The 24263-nt window shown below is 38.6% G+C and overlaps 2 protein-coding genes across 6 annotated transcripts in view; one reads left to right on the plus strand and one right to left on the minus strand.

Moving 5' to 3' along the window:
* Positions 1–24263, plus strand: part of LOC123317414 (prominin-like protein) — a 30791-nt gene that overhangs the window by 3312 nt on the left and 3216 nt on the right. For 2 of the 5 annotated variants that reach the window (XM_044903932.1, XM_044903935.1), the window contains exons 2-17: positions 15703–16033; positions 16251–16522; positions 17085–17349; positions 17404–17591; positions 17813–17977; positions 18035–18156; positions 18546–18711; positions 19069–19366; positions 19609–20047; positions 20468–20668; positions 20726–20860; positions 20916–21074; positions 21308–21429; positions 21578–21619; positions 22552–22683; positions 22883–22981. In XM_044903932.1, coding sequence (XP_044759867.1) covers positions 15957–16033; positions 16251–16522; positions 17085–17349; positions 17404–17591; positions 17813–17977; positions 18035–18156; positions 18546–18711; positions 19069–19366; positions 19609–20047; positions 20468–20668; positions 20726–20860; positions 20916–21074; positions 21308–21429; positions 21578–21619; positions 22552–22683; positions 22883–22981 — 2882 coding nt within the window. In that variant the 5' untranslated portion in view covers positions 15703–15956. Of the gene's footprint in view, positions 1–928; positions 1219–2222; positions 2358–15702; positions 16034–16250; positions 16523–17084; positions 17350–17403; positions 17592–17812; positions 17978–18034; positions 18157–18545; positions 18712–19068; positions 19367–19608; positions 20048–20467; positions 20669–20725; positions 20861–20915; positions 21075–21307; positions 21430–21577; positions 21620–22551; positions 22684–22882; positions 22982–24263 lie in introns of those variants that run through there. The other 3 variants (XM_044903933.1, XM_044903934.1, XM_044903936.1) reach the window with 3 other exon arrangements.
* Positions 1238–4268, minus strand: LOC123317415. The gene is made up of 2 exons (XM_044903938.1): positions 2961–4268; positions 1238–1581 (listed from the first exon to the last, which is right to left on the minus strand). The coding sequence occupies exons 1-2, from the start codon at positions 3021–3023 to the stop codon at positions 1279–1281; spliced, it is 366 nt and encodes a 121-aa protein (XP_044759873.1). The 5' UTR covers positions 3024–4268; the 3' UTR covers positions 1238–1278.

The following is a 24263-nucleotide window of genomic DNA, read 5'->3' on the forward strand; positions in this document are numbered from 1 at the left end:
TGAGATATTCGAATTTTATTTTCAGTGAATATATTCCCTTCAAGATGTTCTTCAAGTCCTATATACCCCCTGATTTTGTCGGGCACGAATTCACCCCCCACTACCCCCAACTTGTGTGTCCGAAAAATTATGCTAAGTCGGGTAAAATTGAGATATTTGAATTTTGTTTTAGTGAATATATTCCCTTTAAGATGCTCTTCAAGACCTATATACCACCTGATTTTGTCGGGCACGAATTCAATTTTACCCGACTTAGCGTAATTTTTCGGACACACAAGTTGGGGGTAGTGGGGGGTGAGTTCGTGCCCGACAAAATCAGGTGGTATATAGGTCTTGAAGAGCATCTTGAAGGGATTATATTAAAAGAAAAAAAAATTCAAATATCTCAAATTTACTCGACTTAGCGTAATTTTTCGGACACACAAGTTGGGGGTAATGGGGGTGAATTCGTGCCCGACAAAATCGGAGGGTATATAGGTTTTGAAGAGCATGTTTCAGATCTTCCACCCTCTGTGTTTTTCGTTCTGCCAAATTTACAGACTCAGACTGTAGGGTTCTGTTTTATTCCAGTGTTTTACAGATCGTGAAATGGCAGTAGATGTTTGCCTCGATGTTTGCTCTTCTTCAGAATTTCCAAGGCGAAATTCAGCCAATTGATTAATTCAAACACTCTGAGATCTCTTCTCTTACAATAAATAAAACATAGAAAAATGCTTGTAGTTCGGCATTTGTGGATTCTGTTCTACTCCGTTCTGCGAAAAAATGAACTATACAAAGTTTTACGATTATTTACTCTCGAATAATACTCAAATTAATCGGAAATTCCGTGAAATTGGATCTATTGTATTCTTGGACTGATAAAATTTAATCGTTCAAAATATCGGTCATAAATTATACCCACATTACTTGTGTTTGGAGTGACTAAGTATCAAACCAAGATTGTGCAGTTTGTTGATTTCGCCACATTGATTATTGTCGAATATTTTCTTTCTATCTCCCTCAAATTTGGCATTTTAATTCTGGAACTCAAAGCATTTCTGTTATTGTATGGAAGTCATCGGGTGCGAAAAACTCGAGAAAAATTGAGTTGACCGCAGCAAATAATAGTAGTAGTGCGAAAAATGTGCTATATCAAGCTTCAGGAAACAGGTGAAATATGCACTAGGCGTTGAGCCCATTACAGAAAATTGAAAATTAATCATATCTGGAATCATCGAGGTAATGTATTTTATCAAGTAACACGTTTATAAAAAATATGTTATTGAAGAGACTGTTAGATTATACTTGCCGTTCAGAAAATGTAGAATGCCTGTACCGTACCAAAAATGTATCGAATACGTGACCCGTAGTGTCACTTTCGTGGAAAGGATGCGATGTAGATGTAGATGGTAGATGGTCTTCCGGGTTGGCAGTACCCATTTCTTGTCTACAAGGGTTCATTGTTCTTGATGACCTTCGAGGCAGAAAAAGGGAATTCGGTGGATTTGAGCCATTTCCTGTATCATGTAGATGTTCATTTGTCCGACCCATTGGCACAACAAAATTTTTGTTTACGATTTGACGTCGTAAATTTGCAAGAAACTGAAATAATCAATATTTTCGCATTGTGCTGAAAAGTTTTTATTACCTGTTGAAATGAAACAGACAGGGAAATACCAAAGGGAATATTTTATGCAGGAGATCTTCGGAATAATTATATATTATTATTATTATTATTGAACAGTGATTGAAGATCAGGAAGTGCCTATGAACTCACAGAATTTCTATGTATTGTTTTAAATTATTCTACCAGAAAATTCCGTTTGCCTGTGTGCACTGTTCAACCAAAAATTATTGGTTCTATTTATTTAACTCTGTGCGGATTATGGTGTACAAACAATACCAATAATACTTATGAATATCGAACAACCTTGGTCTACATTTCTTTCAAAACAACAATAACGTATAATCGTTAGGCGAAACTGTCGCCAGATCGAAAATTGTGACATTATTTAATAATCATTTTCTTCGAGAATCATTTCTTGTGATGTATAGTATTGTCTTGAGTCATTATCGGCAGAATCCTGACGTTAAGTTCTTTTCCAGTGAAACTGACGTCACCTTTTCTCAACTGAACTTACGCTCATTTAAGCAATCTTGATTGTCGTCTACTGAATAGAAAATGTGTAGGCCGCCCTTTATCTGTTGGATTTTAACATTTGTAATCACAAGTGTTGTTGTCTGATGAACTAGGATATTCTGTTTCGGAGGATTACAAACTTTTAGTTGTGCCGTAAAGTGTTCAACTAGGATATGAATTTTAGTGTACCGTGTGTCCAGAGGTGTGTGCTCTTTAGGAGTTATGAGAAATGTGTCAGGTAATAGAAATAAAAAGAGCATTCGAGAGAAAATTGTTATTTTCTGTCAATGGTGAGAGAAAAGCGACACACAGCGAAGTATGTTTTTCCAACTTTGACACCCTATACACCTCTTTGCTAGTATCAACTTACAGTGCGAACAAAATTTAGCTGAATCGCACTAGCAGACCAGAGTACATATCACAAATATCGATTGAAATTTATTCTAGGAGGATTCTGCATTTCTTAATAAACATTTTAGGTTTCTATGCAGTCTCTGTTTCTATGTATTGACAATTAATGTCAAACAAAAGATACAATTCGGAAGATTTTCGAAAATTGATTTTCGTCTGATGAAGGAGTCTGATATAGACTCCGAAACGTTTCAACATAAAATTATAATTTCAACGTTCTTTATTTTCAGTTCATTGTCAGGCAACAATTTTTTCTAGTTGATTTGCTCCTGAGAAATTAGTGCAAGAATTTACGCAGGAGCAAATCGTTTATTTCATTTTTAATTGATTTTGTTTCAGAGATTGGGAGTGAAAACCCTAAAAAGTTTATTAAGAAATACATACCAGAAGCTCACGACAAGCGCACGACTCGTAATCCAGTTTTTCCTACCTTATCTTCAAGTCGAATAGTTGAAAATTTGTACCACAGATGATCAGTATCCCTGTAAAACATCTTGTTAACAGGAAAACAGTCGGGTGTAATTAGATTGTCGATAACGCCTTATGGAATCCGACATCGATAAGTTGTCGATAGATTGTCGACTCGATTGTCGATCGATCGTGGTACCAAGCAGGAGATCTACTTAACTCGATTTGCCTTAAAGAAACAATAAAAATAATTTACTCAGGTCAAGAACACCAAACTTCACTAGCTGTATTCGGGTTCGAACAAGAACCGTTCTAGAACTATCAGGAGTTTGCGCATTAGAATGTACTTGTTCGGGTTTTTTTTTGGACTGTTCTTGGACTAACTTCTTCGTGTTCGGGTTTTGTCAGAATCATCCTGGGACGATCCTAGAACTATCCAAATTCAGTACCTGAGAACTGATCTGGGATATTTTAATAACGTTTATATCGCGTTCGGATTTTCATGAAATGAGAACCATCCTCGAACAATCCTAGGATTCGATCCTAGGATTCGATCCTAGGCTGCAACTGCGCAGATCTAGAACAATTCTCGGACTGTCCGCCATTCGAACCCGAATACAGCTACTATTGATCAGTTGAATCGGTACTACCCACCCCTGCAGGGGCAATTTCCGAAAAGGTGCCCGAGAAACAGATAGTTGGTCAGTCAGGTATTGATTTGATATTTTTCGTTCTGGTAGGTCCCCGGACAAGTGTCAGTCGCCCTTACTCACAAGTACCACTCTTTAACCACAAAACTGTGTTCAGACTGTCGCAGCTATTGTTTGAAACGACTGAAGGTTGTCTGTGTGAGGGATGTGCCCTCGCCCTGGATCCGCCAGTGCACCCCTATCTGTGATGGGTGCTAACCTCACTTTTTTCAAACCGTCAACTGACTGTTTTTTTCATTTGCGTTTTTTCAACGTCGAAGGTCTCGAATTTCTGAAGCTTTTCATATTTCTCATCTGGCTTCCGGGTTGGAAGTATTCGCTAGGTACGCTCCAGTTATATATTCGCTCCAGAATATAGTCGTCTCTCGTTTGGGATTTTGGCCCAAAAATATGCAGCTATTGGCTCACAGATAAGGATTTCCCAACTCTCTAAATCAGTTGTTTATACAGGGTGTCCCGGAAAATGTGGGAAATCTTTCGGATTCAGATAGAACTTGAAAAAATAAGATGACAAGTTCCCATAATTTTTTTTTCCCAGCGGCCCTCTCAACGAAGATACGACCTCCTAAATGACGCCACTGGAAATCCATTTTTTTTATTGTTGTATAACACAAAATGAAATTTTTTTGTTCCTTCAATAACTTTCGTATCACACTTTTTTGCAGACAAAAAAACTAGACTTCATGTTATTTTTAATAGAAATTAAAAAATTACTTACTTCTTTCATTATTTTTTTTTCGAAAACGGTTCATTTTATCGACACTGAACAAGAGTACCTTTTCTTTAGCTTAATGTTCAAGGTATCCAAATTTGTTATTTTTAGCACCTTATCATAGAGGGTGTTGAAAATGTAAGCATTAAAATGTACAACCCAGTCCGCCCTTGGTAAACTGAACAAGCCAATTGAAATTTGAGTGCAGTGATATAAGAGGTCCTTACTACCATTAATCATATCAAATTATATCGAGTAGTTTGAAACTTATTCCACTAAAATGGATTTCCAGTGGCGTCATTTAGGAGGTCGTACCTTCGTAGGGAGGGCCGCTAGAAAAAAAAATTATGGGAACTTGTCATCTTCATTTTTTATGTTCTATCTGAATCCGAGAGATTTCCCACATTTTCCGGGACACCCTGTATACCTATGTATTATGTTTGTTTTGTGAGTCCTGTTTAGTGTTTGCTTCTTTTTCTTGTATCAAGAATTTTATTTCTTTTCTTATTTTTGATAATAAAATATTTGTTCAACTTACTGCATATTATTCTTTCTTTGATAGTACTTTCTGTTGAATTCAGTTATTCAGTAGAAGTTTGCGTCCCACAAGAATGTATAGATAATTTTTCGGTAAATTCGTAGAATCATTCACCTTGAATATCGCCTAAGGGGTTTTTCAGAAGGCTACTTTCACAATTCGTCTGTATTATCGAGAGCAGTTGGTCACCGACACCGCTACACCGTTTTTTCCCGTTTCCGATGGATAAGTACGCTCGCGCATCGCCTTGGTGGGTATGCGGTTTGTGCTTTTCTAACGTCTCCGCGCTGTTGTTGAATGTTGAATGAATGTTACGATTAACTTGTGCGATTTGGGGGTTTCTTTTGTTTGTTGAACTGGTTCGCATAGATTCTGCTGTCGAGAATTAGAATGGATTTCATCTTATGTAACAACTCGAATGAGGATATTTCATCTCGCGCTCGGGTTCGTTATAATATCTGAATGCATCGTATGAGACTACAGTGACGCTCAATCAACCTGATATTTTCTTGAATTCATACTTTCTGTCAATATTTTTGTGCTGAGCCTTTTTTAAGGTGGATGGAACCCATAGACATATTTAACACATGGACACGGCGCATAGAGAGAGGGGGTGCGGCCGAAATAAGATAGAGCTAGTATGGGCGAGACATTCGTTTGCACTTCGTATTTATCGAAAATTTCAGAATTTTTTCATAAATTTTAGATCAACTTTGAATGTCGTATCCTTTTTCTATTATGAAAATAATAATGGTGTCCTCGTAGAGTGCAATTAATAGTACGAAATGAGTTGAAAAGACAGATAAAGTGAAATTTCACAGGTATAGTAACTTCGAATGTATTAATTGATTGATTATATCATAGTTGAATTTTTCATTTCAAATCAATAAATGTATGTCAATTCTTCTCTCATCTAGATAAAATAATACTCAAGAAGCATTCGAGATTAGAAGAGAAAATAAATGCCCAGAATGCGAGCTTTTCCATTGGGACAAAATAAAAAAATGCTTCCTAAAAATTATCCTCAGTTGAAAAATTACTATTTAATAATAATTAGTATGCTGATTGTAATGTCTATTTTTCAACCTTTTGATCAATATTGATTAATGAAATATTTTTTCCGATATTGAACCAACAAGAAATCAGAATATTGTGTTGGCTAAAAATGTGTTGAATTGTTTTTATTCAAATCAATTTATTCACATACTTTTCATGAACTGATCTGTTGTATTTTCCGAGGAATAGTTGCCGAAAGCAAAAATTGTGCCCTGTAGTTCTAATTGGATCATTAAACGCAATCTAAATGATACTAATATTCGTTGAGTTTTTCATATTCGATTATAGGTACTTGTTTTTATCTCTAACGGGCGCCAATATACAAATATAGCTCGGAAATTAATTACTAAAATAAAAGAATTATGTTTATAATCAATTATCGAAATATTTCATTTCTAATTTTCCCTATTTAAAAAAAAAATCGAAATAAATCGTATGCGCTTAGCGCTAAGGCGTTCTAAGGAACGTTTTTTTGCCCATACTAGCTCCATCTCATGTTGGCCGCACTCGTGGCTATTGAAACTCACTGGAAGGGCGCGTCCATGTTTTTTATAGGTCTATGATGGAAACCTTGTAATGAACTCGTACCGAAGAACACAAACTTCATCTTCACCATTTCAATCTGGTCTTTTCTGGGCCACCTGTACTACTCTAAATTAGATTGCAGGAACTCAACAGTTACCGCACTTTACTTTATATTTGGAGAATATGCCATAAATGGTACAAGTAACCATATGTGTTAGTAAAATTTTAAAAACAAAAATATTTTTTAGGTAACCGTCCGGGATGTACCCACTTCCCGGCCACTTTTGCTTTGAGAAAGTAGCATTTTACGGCCTAGTCCGGGAAGGATCATGTCGTTGTTGAAAGTTCATATGAAATTAGTTGTCAAAAGTTTACATGTTTTTTGATTTCAATTCGCAATAAAATATGGAAGGCAGCAGCGATTTGTATTCTACCGGGGTGCCGAAAAAAAATTGTACTCAACACGCCCGAAATTTTTTTTGGCTCACAGACTCCTGGGACTTGACTACGGCTCGTCCTAGAATTTTGTCTATTCGTCCAAGAATGTCCTATTTTCCGGATAGTCTTAGATACGATATAAGAAATATATACCCTCATCTGTTATTCGATGATGACAAATGTTATAAGTTAGACAATATGTATATGCATTGATAGATCGAAAATGGGTTGCCTAGCTGAATCAGGGGCCAATAGTGTTAAATAACGTTAACTTTCATCAACTTTTTTTGATCTACTACCCTCATTTGTTATTTATGAAAATCCAGCATAAGTCGACAGAATATTACACGAGGAATCAAGAAAACATGGGTTGCCTAGTTTTCCCTTGGTACTCCTATGAGGTTGTCGGGTACAAAGAGGTAGACAACCGTCATTTATATACCCTCATCAGTTATTTAATTAGCTTTTTTTTAAATGAAAGGTTACTTTATTCCATATCTCACAGTATTAGGTTGCCTGGTCAAAAGTGGGGCACATCCATGGTTGCCTAGATTTTATATGTTAAGATTTGAACGCTAGAAGGGTGATCGACAGAGAGTTCAGAAAGTTGATTTTTCCGATCTTAGGAGGGTGCTCCATTGATTAAATGCTGGAATTGAAACAGATACATACATACTTTCATTCTAATACAAATACTCTTGCCCCAGGAGCCGGATCCGAAATCAGCAGATAAAAGCTTCAAAAATTCGAGATTTTCAGCGTTAACCAAACGCAAACGTAAACAAATATACAGCATCTTTTGAAACTTTTAAGGGGTCTCTGAAACAATATCAAATAAAAAATTAAGATAATTGACAAATTAATGTCAATTGAGAAACTACAATTCAGAAGATTTTTTAAGAATTCGTCTGATGAAGGAGTCTCATATAGACTCCGAAACGTTACGAAGTTACCATATTGAAGTTCTATTTTTCGTTCATTGTCAGGCAAAAATTTTTTCTATCTGATTTGCTTCTGACGAATTAGTGTAAGAATTCACGCTGGAGCAACTGATTGATATTTCACGAATTAATGACAGAAGGTAGTGTTTTTGGCCCCGGTTTTTATGAAATTCATTTTAATATGTTTTTTTTTAGGACAATCGGCCCGAAAAGGTGGAAATCCTAGTCTGCTTGTCAGAAATATCAAAATAATAAGGAATTCTTTTTACTATAAATATATGAAAGAATTTTAGGCAAAGAAAAACGAATGTGCTGGCTGGGGGCTGGGCTAACTTCCGATATTTTCATTTTTCGGAAAACTAACGGCAGAACGTAGCACATACCTAGCACAATTCAGAACAAAAAAACATCGAGAATCGATGACAAAAAGAAGTATAAAGCTGCGTTCACAATCAATTCGCAGGCCAAAGTGCACTTCGGCACGGAAGTTTAGCAGATGGCGTTCTCTGTTTCCATTCATAATGAGATTCAAGATTAGCATGGAATTGCAAATTGGCAAAATTTTTTGCAAGCTGCAAACTATCACTTCGGCAAGGAATTTCGTGTCGGCTATGGATGATGCTGATTCTTATGTTTTGATCAGTTACAGGTTTAATTCATTTGAGTATTTCGTCCGAAGTTTATTGCGAATGGTAAAATTCGTGCCCACTTTCGTGCCGAAGTGCAATTCGGCCCGCGAATTGATTATGAATGCAGTTTAAGTCTAAAACATTAACTGACAGCCGCTACATTCAGTAAAATAATACATAACCTATAAAATCACAATGAACTGTGTTGTGCGCATGCGTATTGGATTCATGAATCGGATGATATCCCAACCATTGGCTTTGTTTTGGTTCGCACTTTAGGCGGTTCCGAATCGGTTCAAAGTAGTGGAGCAGCAATGGTATGGGAAGTTACACGCATGCTACGTGCGAGCTTACGCTGAATGAATAAATGTGCGACTGTTTTGAACCGTTCTGGAACCATCCCAAAAGCGAACCAAAACAGTCCTATTTCTAACTTCATCGAAATATATCTAGGTATATCCAGGGTATATCCCGATATATCCATGCTGTATCCACAAGGTTGTTCAAGTATATTCACTTGTGATTACCCTCTAGAGTGGACTTTTCTGCCCAGTCAAGAGAGCTCTTTGCTTTGCAGCGTTCCAGCTTATACTTTGAATCAAATTGGAAAATTGGTGAAATTAAGGCTTATGTCATAGACGTAAAGTATAACAACTAAGAGTAGATGTCATAAAACGAGTTCGGTAATACCATCCGAGAGCGGATGGTTTTTTTAGTCACGTGACCACAGATCGGATTTAGATTTATCTGGAATGATAAAGAGGGTAGATAGGTTCCGCGCTATATGTTTATTTGTTATTTGTGTCCCCAAACGATATCTTCCATAATTCTCACTCCTTCAAAACCACCACGTCAAAATTAGACTAAAATCGCTTTTCTCCGTCTAAATACCCCGAGCGAAATTTTCATCCGATCGTTCAGATTTTCTTTGCCAAACGGTCAAGATGTGTAACGCCTCAATCTGGATGTCATAAATAAACGACCGATCGAGGGCAATCTGAGCGGTCTGTGGTAATTGCCGAAAGGGGTTACAATAGGTCAGCAACAACGGAGGAAAAATGTCATAGAATGGAGATGCAACAATATACAATATGAATAAAAAAGAATATCAGGTTGAATGCCTGGGTAGTAGCATCAAATTTTGTGCTCTTCTGCACAATGAAGACTTAGCTATTTCTTACGACGATCATTTTTATCCTAAAGAATCTGTTTACCGATAACTTCTGTAATCGTTTCAGTCGTTCTATTCGGATGTTTGTTTTCGTTCGGAACATCAATAGGACCATCCGCGCTGACATACTATCCTCAATTCGATCTGAGTCTGATGTGACTCACATCTGACATCTCGAGGCAGATCGTCAGCAACTTGTTGAGTCCCCCCATAATGATGAGACATTTTTATCGACTACTAAACGTTGTCCGCGTACAACTCGCTGGTTATATCGGGTTTGGGACGAGTGTCGGTGGTCGGGCCCTAGGTAATTCTTTTTTCGTGGATGGAACTGGAGGACGTTGCCCCCTCTAGCGGAAACGGCGAACGTTTGTCGTCTGTTCTGCGAGGACGACTTGAACGTGACTCATTTCGATTTTTTTAGCACAGGCATAATTATTATCTCTAAGTAAGGGCATTCGTTAAGTTTCCAATACAAAACGTCAACTGTCAAAATTCAATGACCTACTACTAAGAAGAATTTTTCTTTGAAGCTCCTTATTGGAGGAAAAAGGAGAAAAAGGAGTTACCAATTTGGTGGTATCGAAGAGTGTATTTCTTTCGTCCATGTAGATATATTTCGATCGAGTGAAATATTTCATGTACATTGTTTACGTAATGAAAATAATGATGGCGATCGTTAGATGAGCGGTAAGTGTAGTTTTTCGCTCAGCTGAGCCTAAAAACAAGCGGAAACGGAAGAGAATCGTATGTCACCTATGAAGGTCTTTGCCTGCCAGAGTGCCCGAAAAAATCGTTCTGTTGGTAATGACAAGGTCGTCACGCTAATCTTGCTGTCATCCTCATGATAGAGGTTATCTCTCATTTTGAAGCTGCTGGATTGACGAACTTTCTCAACCATTTTCAGAAAAAATATAATACTCTGCGATATGATATTGTATGTATTACGTTTTCAAACGATGCAAAATGGCTGCAGGACTATCATCGATTTTATTCGACTTTCTATGGCGATTTCGCCTCATGATATCAACCTGACGTCATTATACAGATGTCTAAAACACTGGTGTTTGCACTTGTTATTTTTCGCAAGCATCAACATTTTACCAAATAGGGCATATGGGATTAGTTTCGTTGCGGCGCAACCATGACATTTAGTTGTTTCTATCCTTGTTTTGCCGAAAAAGTCCAATGATACTCTCTCGTTTTATTTTTGCTGCTTTCCAGTGAGGTGCGCGAAACCCTGGAGCTTCATGCCCTCGCTTAATTAAACTGTCAAATTAAACTAATCGAAGATTATAAAGTTAACTGTATAATCTCCGAAACTAATATGACAAGTCCCGTGCTCCACTTCTGTCAGTGCATGAAGCCGCTGAAATTGTGGTGGTGCATCAAGGGAGAGGAGAAGGAAGCTGTATTCGAGTTCGAACAAGAACCGTTCTAGAACTGTCAGGAGTTTGCGCAGAATGGTCTTGTTCGGTTTTTTGTTGGACTGTTCTAGGACTAACTTCTTCGCGTTCGGGTTTCGCCAGAATCATCCTGGGACGATTCTAGAACTATCCTAGGTACTAAATTGACCTGAGAACTTATCATGGTGATGAAAAGTTCCTTGCAGAATTTGCTGAAAATATCGTACCAAATTTGTTGATTCCTGAAATTTTACTAGATAGAAAAATAATTAATAATATATAAAAATAATGAATAAGGTTACGTTGGGAAGACAGTACCATTATATCCAAACAAACAAGATTTCAATAAGATAATTTCAACAAAAGTTTTTCCACAAAAGAATTTCAACAAGATATTCTGTCCGAATTCGAATACAGCTGAAAACCCCGGCTTGACGCGTACTGGAACGGTTTAAAATGTTTAAATCAAAGATTATAGAGTCTCAACATGGTGTCTATACTGTGCAGTATAGAGACATGGTCTATACCATTAACTGGAAAGGTCTTTTTGTTGTGCTTTGATATCGATCATAGATAAGAGTAACTTGTAATCTCGATCGATCAAGGATCTCAAAATATGAACTGGATCATTTTTTCAGCTGCTAATAAATATTTCTGATTTACACTTCAATCTGCAGATATTTCAACGATATCGAATTAGAACCTACCTATTCTTCGTTAAGATAAAAAATAAAAATTAAAGATAATTTCTGTTGACAAATAATTGTATTCACGAGAAGGTTAATTCAACGTGATTTCAATGGTCGCATTCAGCGGACGAAACAGTTGCGCAACTGTTACCAAACGCTAGCGTAAACGTTCGGTGACATATGCGCTACATTCTCAACACGTTCTGGAGCGGACGCCACTTTTGGGAGCGGATTTGATTTGTGCTAGGTAGCGGTAGCGGAAAGGAGCGAAAGTTGGACTTGAACTGAGTAGGTAGTTGTTATTCAGTGTGGAAGATGCACGAGCTTGAGTTTGTTGAGGAAAATGAAATGAAAATTGATGGAAGGTAATAGAGAAGGATGTTAAATAAGTTATAGGAAATATACTAGAGCAACAAAGTAATTCGTCAGAATTCTAAGTTATGTTTTTCACAAAAAAAAACTGACTTAACCAGAACAAGGTTAACGAAACTTAAAAAATCCGTTTGTTTACGTCTTTCCTACAGACTTCTCAACTCTTCAGCTGATAGTGACAGCTCGTTGGACTACCTTATCCTATCTCGGCTTGCCAGCGAACGTTCAACATGTTCCCGACCGCTACCGCTACCGATGGGTAGCAGAAGCGTTTTGCGCTCCGTCCGCTGAATGCGACCATTAAAACACTGTTGATTGCGGAAATATCCAATATTTTTAGTTGAACGAAACGGGAGTTCACACACTACACTCGTGAAGAATATTCGTAGAATTTAGGATTTATTTTGTTCCTTAATATATGCTCATAATTCACATAACGTATTTCCAATACAGTGCCTTGAATCAAATATTGCAGAAGTTGCTAATACTGTTAGCTGTATCCTTCCCGACCGTTCGTCTTAGATTTGATTTGCCTCAATTTCCAACAACAAAGGGTGATAGTTGAAGAACACGAAATTCTGAAGCTGTAGTTCTTGATTATCCACACAGAAAACTGAACGGCATGTTAGAGAAAAGAAAGTCCCGCATTTTATCCCGAAAACAATACATTTTCATTGCTTATAAAATCGACACATTGGTAAGTCATAGGATCGTATTCAAATTTTCAAATATCCATTGACAATAATGTGTCAATCTCTTAAAAGTGCTTACTGTGGTGGGAAAAACGAAACTGATCGTATATCCCAAAAAAACGTAAGTGATTAGTTTGATTTGACATGTGGCGACGTCTCTTTTTTTATATGAAATTAATAATTGCGTGAAATCCAAAATATTGATTGTGATCCTTGAGCTCCGATCAATAGGAAAGATTTTGAGAATTTACCATTACTGCGGAACGGAAATTTCATAACGAATTCATCATGCCAAGGTTCGCGCCTGAATTGAAGAGCTGAGGCGTACATTCATAAAAAACGCGAACCCTAACATGCTGCATTTGTTATGGAACTCCTCTTCCCCTGTGATACAAACTTGTCGGTACAAACCTGTCGTCATTATATTCTTGTATGTATTTTATATTCAATGTAGAAATGTACAAATATATTTGCTAGCAATGTATATACAGGGTGTCTGGGTGTCCCAAAACTAGTCACCACGATAGATTAGACCAAATACTATCGAATGACACCAACCTTGACAATTTTCGAATTATTTTTTTAAATCACAGGGCCAGTTTGTGATTAAGGGCAGCGATTTTAGTTATTGTATTATCACCTCTTATTACAATTATTCTAAGAAGTCAATCGAAGAACTCAGTTAATGTAAATTAAAACTTTTTTTTTACATAATTTTCATTTCTCAGAATAAACCCCCTCTAATTAATATGGGCGAAAAACGCTATCCTTAATCACAAATTGGCCCTGTGATTGAAAAAAATATTTCAAAAATCATCAATTTTAGGTAAGGTTTTTTTGGAAACGGTACATTTTCGCTGAACCAATGTTGGTCTCATTCGATACTATTTGGTCTACTCTATATGACGTTTGATTCACTAGTTTTGGGACACCCTGTATAATACATTTTACCTTGGGTACTTTGTAGACGGTTATCTGGCGTGAATTGTTTAAAAGTCCCCTTCTTCCGTTCGGCCAGTGAACCACACCCACGGACGCTACAATAATTCACCATTTGCTTAAAAAATGGAAAATTTGCTAGATAATCATACCTATAATCTGTCACCACTGGTGGAAAATTCAGTCAACTTTAACCAATTTGGTTAAAGGAATTTATTTCCGACTAGCGACACTAGCGCATATATTGGAAAAATTAATTGTCTACTGGTACATGATTTAGGAGGACAAAAAATCTGTGGTCTGCAAGCAGCGATCGTTCTCCTTAATTTTTGGGTTGGCAACGACAAGGATTTGTGTTTGACTCAACTTCGCTTGGTGCTTCTTTCTGGCGTCAAAGAATTTTGCTGAAGTTCGCGGTCAGTTATCTTTCACGAGGTTCTAACGGTTTTGATAAATAACCGACATGAGGATCCAGCTATTGAAGCTCGAACATTCTAAACGATAGGGAAATAGGATTTGAACACGCAGTTCGGATAAGAAAACTTCTTGATCAACTGTGATCTCCGTTTATAACGAGCGTTCGATACTTCAAGTAGGCTGTGAAATTTTGAAGGATGATATTCTGTGCTCGAAATAAACTGTCAGGTTAACGTTTTGTTTTTTTTTATAAATCCGCTCAGCACCATGCTCAGGCACAGTACGTGAATCTTCAAAATTCCAGAGTCTACTTGATTCTTTACCCCCATTAAGCTAGCAGAACAACTTTTGAAATTTGAATTTTTTTTGCGGCCATAATTGTGAGCTAATTTATTACCCCAATTAAAAAATTTTTATTCTCCAATTTCTGGAGAAATAGAGAGTTCTGCTAGCGTAACGTTAAGCTAGCAGAACCCAGAAGCTAATAGAAAATTTAGCAGAAATCTGACAATATCATAATTTTAGGATCTCATTTGAACCTACTGCGGATTCCCCTTGAATGAGTTAAAAAAAGGGATTTGCTAGCTTGACGGTAAAGCTAGCAAAACAAACCGCGAATACAATATTCATCCAGAATCTGGTCACACCATGTTTTCAGGCTAATTTATTACCCTAGTGAGAGTATTTTTGCTCTCCAATTATTGGAGGTTCCGATAACCCAACCCGTCGTTAGCCGGAAAAAAACCGATAATGGATTGTTTATCCAGAATCTGATCACATCATATTTTCAGGCTAACCTTTAGTTTAGATTATTTTCCAATTGAAAAATTTTTTGTCCTTCGATTTAATCTTGGTAGCATAACTTTGATCTTGAAGATCTCGCAATTTCTCCCACAATTGGAGGACAAACATTTTTTTACTTGGGTAGTAAATTAGCTTAAGGTTAGCCTGAAAGTATGATATAATCAGATTCTGGATTAACAATCGATTATCAGTTTTGTCCGGCTAGAGACGGGTTGGGTTACCATAGCTCTTCAATTTCTCCAATAATTGGAGAGCAAAAGATTTTTCACTAGGGTAATAAATTAGTCTAAAATTAACCTGAAAGTATGGTGTGATCAGATTCTGGATAAATATTGTATTAGCGGTTTGCTAGCTTTACCGTCAAGTTATCAGAACCTCATTCAAGGAAAATCCGCAGTAGTTTCGAAAGTCTAAAATGAGCCCAAAATTATTATATTGACGGATTTCACCTAAATGTTCTATTAACTCTTGGGTTCTGCTAGATTAACGTTAAGTTAGCATAATCCCCAATATATCCAAAAATTGGAGGGCAAAATTTTTTTTACTGGGGTAATAAATTATCCTAAAATTATGGCCGCATAAAAAATCTAAATTTCAAAAGTAGTTCTGCTAGCTAAATGGTGGTAGGTTCTTTTTCTGTTTACATGTCGTATCACTTTCAACATCTATTATTGTAAAGTATTTCATTCCTACGAAATTCCTAAGACGATATGTTTGTTTTTCAGACCGTGAACAGCTGTTACCTCTCCACTAGTTGACGAGGATCTTCGAACGATTGCGAAATACATAAACAAACATAAGAATCTGTTTCGATGACTATCTAATCTCAAGACAATAAGGATCTCTGCTCATCATGTTCCCTTTCAGGAAGGGAATCACACCGTTCTCAATTATGTAGTTTTTAAGGAAAGCTCAAACACAACAAGGAAAAGATTCATATATTTCTGTAGTCTGTAACAACAAGAACGTCGAGTGAGAGATGGCTAACGTCAGGAACAATTCAGAATCTCATCAAAGAGGGGATGGTTCTACCAGAAGATCCATAGGTTTTTACAGGTGAGGTTACTTCTTAATTGCAGGAATTGCGTGGATATCTAACAAGCTTACAGAAAAATTGTCTAGGTCAAGGCCTAGGTCATCGGTTTCAGACACAGAACGTCAAACTTCAATATTTTTAATAGCCCACTTGACGAATTTCACACCCCATTATGTCTATCCACTTTTGAAGTTCGGGAAAGTTCTTATACCGCATCTACATAGCAATTTTTTTCAGCTTTTTGCTCACATGTCTGGTTCTCCTCCTGGCCGTTGGCGTCTCTTCCAACGACAACGGCGACCACTTCATCAGGAAGCTGAACAAGATCGGAGAGAGTCTGGACAAGGCTCTCAGCAGCGCAATGGACCTGAAGGAACCGAATTACACCAAAATCGACATAAACGTTACGTACGCCAGCATCTCCCGGTACAACCCGAGAGGTCTGGGAGAGCTTTACAACATCACCAAGATCTTCATGGGTACCATTCTGAGGGAGGCGCTTCCGAGAAGTGAGTAAATGTGGTTCGGTGGAAAGGACGAAGACTAGAAATAAACGTCCACAGTGCCGCATCACACGCAACGCACGGATCGCATCAAACGAATTTTAGTGTGCCTTATATAGCAAATCATTTAAGTGCGTCGATTGATACGCATCGAAAATGCCGACAGCATTGCTCATGCAACATTTTCGATATTCTAATGCTCTCCATGCGTTGCGTACGGTGCAGAACTGTGGACGCTTACCTTGAGGCTGGGCCCTAACAAATCCCGAGAAATTTACTACGTTATTTTTTTTTAATATAACTTAATTTTGATGGCTGGAAAACTACGTTTGTAGATCAAAAAATAGTATTGAAAAAAATATTAATGCATATGAAAGACAGTCGACTTATCAGCCAGTCGACCATTAACCTCATCATTATCATCGCACACACGCATTATGTGCAGCAATTGTTGACTGGCCGCCTAGTGGTACCTTTCTTATGCATAGTGCTTCTAATTTTACCTGGATTATTTTTGAAACATGTATGTATTTTTTGATTAACCGAATAAGTCAAATCTTGCTTCTAGATGTCTTCTCCATTCAAAACAACAGTCTACGTGTTAACTTGGAAGACAAGGTGCTCGATCTGATAGTTCAGTACTCCATCGTGATACTCATATGCCTTGTGGTGGTGCTACTAGGTGCTATAATGCCAGTATGCGGCTTGTTCTTCTGCTGCTGTAGGTGCTGCGGTAGATGCGGCGCCAGATCAAGGCCTTACGACAAAAAACATGATCTCTGCAGGAGGATATATCTGGCGACCTTGCTCATCATCTGCGGAACTCTGTTATTGTAAGCCAGTGAATTATCCGTACTTTCGGCGGCTCTGTATCGTGATTTCTTCAGGTTTGGAGTGGTATGCGCATTCGTGACCAACGCTCGATTACAAGACGGGATCGAGAATCTTCCGCAGGACATACGCACATCTGTTCGAGACACCGATAAGTTCCTGAACAAGACCAATAGTCAGATTGATATTCTGCTGAAGAAAAACTTCCAGGAGTTCTCGAGGAGCATCAAAGAGAGTCTAGATGGTAAGTGTTAAAATATGAGTTCTTCTTCTCATGAGGAAGGCGCAATTGGAGGCTCGAATGACGCGATCTTTCGCTTCGGTGGGAATCCAAGATCAAAACTGATGGGAACCCTACCGCAAATCGGTATATCCACCGGTTTTCGATTAATTCTACCGAATTTTGTCACTGAATTCATTTAGAGAAAAATAATAGAGTTCTAACGCTCATATTTCTTTCTACAGAATGTTCCGATATAGTCTTCAACGAATTGGAACAGATCTCAAACGCCACCTCAATGGATGACATAAAGAACATAGCCGATCAGTTTCCGCACATCAGAAACGATTACGAACTACTCAAGAATTCCACCGACGAGTTGAGGATTTACGCGTCGCAACTGAATGATGGTGGGTAAATCGAAAAAATGAAAGAATCAATGAATACTGATCATAATTGAATTCCAGCCGTAAGGAGGATAAAGAGGGATCTGTTGGCCTTGCTCAAAGACTGCGTGGGGAAGTTGGAGCAGTGCAACACCCTCAATAACGACATCGCGAAGTTGCAGACCAACGTGGACTTCGACAAAGTGAGGTTTTTTCGAAGTTATTTCATACGCGTTGTTTATTCAAATTTTTCTGGTATTTCGGCGTCATTTCGCGTATAGAAGAGTGCTTTAGGGAACGGTTCAGTTCTCCAATGACGCACCGACACCGCCACTTTAACTGAAGAGTTCTTCTGGTGTAATTTTCAATTGTAACCTTATAATATTGGCTTATCCAGTGTTTTTCTTATTTGTTATCAAGTTTAGTCATTTGCATTCAATTTTCAATTCCTCTTTTCACTTTATTAATTTCACACGTGTTTTTCCATGCAGTACGTAGACAGATATTTCCCGAGGGTAAGTTCCTAACAGCGTTTTGCGTCATAGATCACATAATATGTTAACATCGTTTCATTCAAAATTTTCCTTTCCAGCTTCCGGATATAAACGCTCAAATCAGGGAATTGGACGAAATTGTCGACAACACCAATTGGGAAGAAATTTCCAGGGGCAAGGAAAAGCTGGAGAAAATACAGAGGGACATCAGAAAGGCCGTCAAGAATAACACGGACATAGCTTATGGAAAAATAGAGGAAGCTGGTGAGTTTAATAGCGTTTTCTATTGGTGAAACTAGTGCTGCTGGATCACAGAAAATCAAATATGAATTATGATATGTCGGAATTATTGCTCTGTTTTCATAGTATTCTCTCAATGGGCAGCAGTTTTACTAGCGAGATTTACTATTACAGCGAATTTCTTTGAAACGATTTTAGATTAACAGCCCATTTCCACCTTCTATGGTGAAAGAATATCAACGCGTCGCAGTTCACAGGCCGCTTTTTCGGCCATCCTGTACCGGCTGAGTCTGTCAAATATGTTGTTTATCATTTAATCGCGTCGGATCATCGAATAATGAATTCTGTATCGCAATATAAAGTGATGGCTTTCATTTCCAGGTAGGATGATTGCGAAGAACGCAGACAAGATAACGTCGACAGTGAACAAGTTGCGCAGGGAGTTGCACGAGATCGACCGCGGCCGAAACGGCCAAGACTCTGTGTTGGACGTTGCTCAAATGTACATCGACCAGTTCGACCCTTACAGGCAGTACGTCAGCCTATCCATATGCTTCATACTTCTCGCAGTCACCCTTTTCGTGTCTCTGGGCCTCATCTGTGGCATCTGTGGTAAGAGGCCAGGAGGTTACGGCGACGATTGTTGCAACAAGGGAAGCGGCAGCCAGTTCTTGTTGTGGTGAGTAGGCGCACTGAGATTTGGGATTAATTTAAGCAATATACACAGTGATGATGCGGTTGATGCTTCATTTCGAATGCGTCGAATATTTTTCGCAGTGATTCGAAAGGGCTTCGAGCGAGCAGAAGTGTGTCGCGTCTTGTAATTCTCATGTGTGCGTCGATGTCATGAGCAAGGGATTAGATCCTACTAAAACCTTCTCCTGGCCAACTTTTAACGATGGTTTCTCAATGTTCTTCCAGCGGCGTGGTGTTCATGTTCTTCTTCACCTGCGTCATCGCAGCTGCCACCTTGATCTACCTCCTGGTGGGCACCGTCACCCAGGAGGCCGCCTGCAAATCCTTCAGGAATCCAGCGTCCAGCGAGCTGTTCAGGCTGATCGACCAGGTCGACCTGAAGGACCACGGCCTCAACGGCAAAGTCAGCCGCATCATCGAACGCTGTCATCGCAACCAGACCCTCTATAGGGCGTTCGACCTGAAGAGGACCTTCGACGTCGGACAGATCAAGAAGTATATCAGTGATTTCGACATCGAGAACGCGCTGAACGAACTGAACAGGACCACGTCCAGCATCGATTTTCACGACGTCGTGCTACTTAGGCCGAAGCAGCTAAACACGCTGAGGGAGATCGCTGAATCGGAATTTGCCAATGTCGATTTCAACAAGTTCCTGGACGAGGTAAGACAGGTTTATTTGTCATGGCGAGTTCATGCAGCTTTTGTTACGACTAAGAACTAAGACTTCGTGATGAAGTTACACCCTTCCGGAAGTAGTTTGACTGGCGGAGCGCAAGCCCCTGGGAAGACGAGAACGGAGTGGAGAATGAATCCTATTTCAATTGGTGGATTTAATGATTGGGCAAAAGTGACTTTCATGCTCCCTATTTCGAGATACTGAATGAATTTGTGAACTCGGATTTAACCTTCAATAAGCTAAAACCTTAGAGAACCTTGTCTTCGACCAGAAACCAAATGGCGCACACGCCATCTGTCAATTAGGCTTAGTTCATAGGAAGGCTGCGTAAACCTCCAATAAGTCCCTGATTTGTACGTTTTAAACGTTCCGATTTCGATTTCGACTTTTCCAATCGCTCAACAGCTCAGTGCCAACTTCACCAACGTCGATTTGAAAATTATCACCGAAGAATTGGAGGCTGCTAAGAGGAGGGTGCACGACATTGCTCAGACGGATCCCAGTGCTGTTAATCTAGAGAGGGGCCTCGACAGCGTCATGGTGCAGTTGAATTTCTACGAGAGGAACGTGGTCAAACCCATGCAAGCCACTGCCGATCGAGTCAGGGTAAGTGACGCAACAGTCTAGCGTGGATACGCTATATAACGCTAAATCTTCCAACAGGTGACGGCTAGTAGTTTGGATACCAAACTTCGCTTGGGTCACAGCAGTTTCAAAGAGGGCATGACTGACCTAATTACGAAAGTACAGCAAGCCCAGAATTCTCTTAAATACGAAGGCCCGAAGATGATCAGACAGGTGGGTTAGATCTGGCAACGTGATCCCAGAATTTTCGAATAACGTATCATTTCAGGCCGCCGCTGACTTTGCTCAGAAGATCCTCGATCAGGTGGAGAAATATATGGACCGCGTCATAAACAAGACGGAGAATGAAGTGGGTCAGTGTGGACCTCTGAGTAACGTCTACAACGCCACGTTGACCACTGTTTGCGACAAGATTGCCCTACAAATGGTGAGTGCCTGTTTTTCTATAACTGAAAATTTCCATTTCTCTGCAAAGTAGCGTACACACATATCTTTTTTAAACACTCTTCGGGAAGTTATATATATTTCGACTATGACTTGCACTCACACCCATACACACAAACACATACAGGCACACGCACACCATACACACACCCACACTATACACACACTCACAGACACATTCGATACATGTTTCAAGATGATTACGATTTCTTTCAGAACGGATTCTGGTTCACCCTCCTCTGTTCCATGCTGGTGTTCTTGCCCACCATCGTGATATCGGTCAAACTGGCCATCCTCTACCAGAAGCAAGTACCCTTCAGCGACTATTACATCGAAACGTAAGTGTATTCCTTTCATGTGACACCGATAAATAGCGACGTGGTCTTGTCGACACTCTGATTTTTCGGCGAGAATGCGTAATAAGCATGTTTGAATATGTTTTTTTGTCGTCCTCGGTTACAGTATGTTTTTTCTATTATTTTGCAGCGAGTATTTGTATGCCGCAAATGATAACATACCCCTGAATAGGTAAGTGTCTTGCGTAAGGTTTGCATGACTCAACTTTCGACGAAAAAGTTTTTTCCCGATATCTTTGTTGTGACTCACCAATAGTTAGATCAAGAAGTGATCGTCTTGATGATTTCGTATTTCAAATGGCTCTAGAACCGATTTTTTCTTTTAAGATCGCCTTAAGCCCGTTTGCAACAGCCGAGAATTCTCTAGAAAATTTACTCGAGATTTCATGCGCCGTGAATTATGTACCGTTACATACGCACTTTCGGTAGAATTCTCTGTTGAGTTGCGTACTAAATAATCTCTGCCGTTTTCTTGCGAGAATTTTGTAGAGAATTCTCGGCTGTTGCAAACGGGCTTTTGACTTGGAAAGGTCGTTAGAAAAATAATGAGTGTCTTTTAACTTCATCGTTTGTGCTTATGTCATTGTTCTGCTGCTGTTATTGGTGTGTTGTTAACGAGATTAGCTTACTTTATTTTTATTACCCATCTTGTTTCATGTTTGCATGTTTGAAGCTTTTTTTATGACAAATCGATTGATATTCGTTAGAAATATCATGTGATATTTTCAAGAATGCATCGATTGCTTTCAAGGTTTTTTTAGATTATACATTTATATACAGAAATTGACTAAAACATATTGAACGCATTGGATGAAGATGCCTAGTATACTTAATACTTCGAGTTTTGCCAGTTCCTTTTTCATTGATGGCGACGTTTTCTAGGCTTAGAGGTACTTGGTAATGAGAATATGAAGATTATTATTTTTGGTGGGTACAAATCGATAAAATCTGATGATTTGAATATTGCGAAGCAAGATATTCGTTCGTTATTTTTGGCTTGAAGATCCTTAATTTGGATTTCCACATAGTATCCTTCGCTTGACTTGCATTGATTTGGTTAGAGTAGTCTGCCATGTAGTTTATGAATACCTAACTTCATTTTAGCGGTCGAGGTGGTAAAGACAAGCGGAAAAAGAAGACAAAAAGGAGAGAAGACAGAACGCAGTTAACGCAAAGAACGGGGAACCCCGAATTAGTGCCAAGAGATGTGGTAGCAACTCCTTCGGGGGACGCAAGGTAATTTCCTATCAGAGTATATCGACTGAATCTTTGACTTTTACATAAATTTATGAAGTGTTTTCAACGAACCTACCATTTACAAAGATTCACCCTAATCCAAACTTTCACGGTGCCCCATTCAGCAAACTATGTTGACTTATTATCAGAATCCGCTCAGTTAATTCACCCTCGATTTCATGTTTAAATCTTAATGTAGGAATTGGGAAGAATTTCCTGCCGGTGGACCTCCTCAATATCAAAGGGCCCCCACGGAATACGAAAGACCACCTCCCTATTACTACCCTGGTACAACCACGTGAGTATGCTCTAGTTGACGTTTGGTTAGTTATTAATTTTTGCGCAGTTTGATGATTTCGACAGTAGCTGATTAACATTTAGTAATATGATAACCTGCGTCTAGTGAGTAATCCTCATGTGTTTCAATCGCATCGTAATCACTCCAAGAACCACGTGGGGCTCCAAAATATTTGAATACCGATTTGGAAACAAAGCATTTATGCAAAATGTAGATAGCGCTTGACGGCCAGTCCTAAATATCAAAGATCACAGATATGCGCAATGGATTATCAGTTTTTCGAATAGACCGATGGATGTTCGTTTAGTCAATTATAGACCGTTTTCCACTCCACAATCTGTCGCAAGTTGGTCTAGTTGAATACTGGTTATAGTCGGAGAGCTGGCAACAAAAATCGGCAAGAGTTTTGTAATGGCCCACAATTAAATATTATGTATTTAGTATTGGAAGGTGTACGTGAGACAGCACCCACTCGCGTAGTGGAACAACTGGCGGCGACGCGCTTTGGGTATGAAAATTACCTATTGCTCTACAAGTGTTTTGAAGTAATTGGAAATTGTTAGAAAACTAGTTTATAGTGTGTAGAACCAATAAAAAACTGGTTTTTGCGAAACGCGGCGGGTCAGCACCCCTCATAGATTGTCGGTGAAAGAGTTTTGTAATGGCTGAACAATGAAAATGCATTAAATGCTTGATTATCATATATTATTAGAGAATAAAATATTCAGTGACTGATTAATGGAACAGAGGCAGTCAATATAAGCTCATAGTGCGTAAACTCTAATTTTATGTACATCAAAGCGCGTCGCCGATAGGTGTTCACTACCTGACATGAGTGGGTGCTGACTCATGTACAGGGTGGGCAAAATTGGTGATACCTGCACTACCACTTTTTTTAATCCAACGAGATGGAGGAAAATACATGGCATATTACGGTCGTCTTTTTTCGAGAAACTAATAATGCCATAAACTGCATTCCTCTATCTTCTTTTGTTTTCGAGTTATAATTCAAAATTAAAATTTCAACTTTGGTCATTATATCAGTTTCTGTTCAAGCTAGGATGTTGAAATGAAAACATTATATAGACAATTTTTGATAGCAATCCAGTGGCGTACTATGATTTTTTCCAACAGCTATATTTGTTGAGCTATAACATAAAGATGTGTTTTTTCTTATGAAAACAGTAGTTTAAAATTACTTAGAAAGACTGAAAGCGATGTATGATATACTTCTGAAATGGTAAAAAAATAACGATTCTTTCCAAGTCATTTCAAACTACTG

The sequence above is a fragment of the Coccinella septempunctata genome, chromosome 7, assembly GCF_907165205.1.
Source record: "Coccinella septempunctata chromosome 7, icCocSept1.1, whole genome shotgun sequence".
NCBI lineage: Eukaryota > Metazoa > Arthropoda > Insecta > Coleoptera > Coccinellidae > Coccinella > Coccinella septempunctata.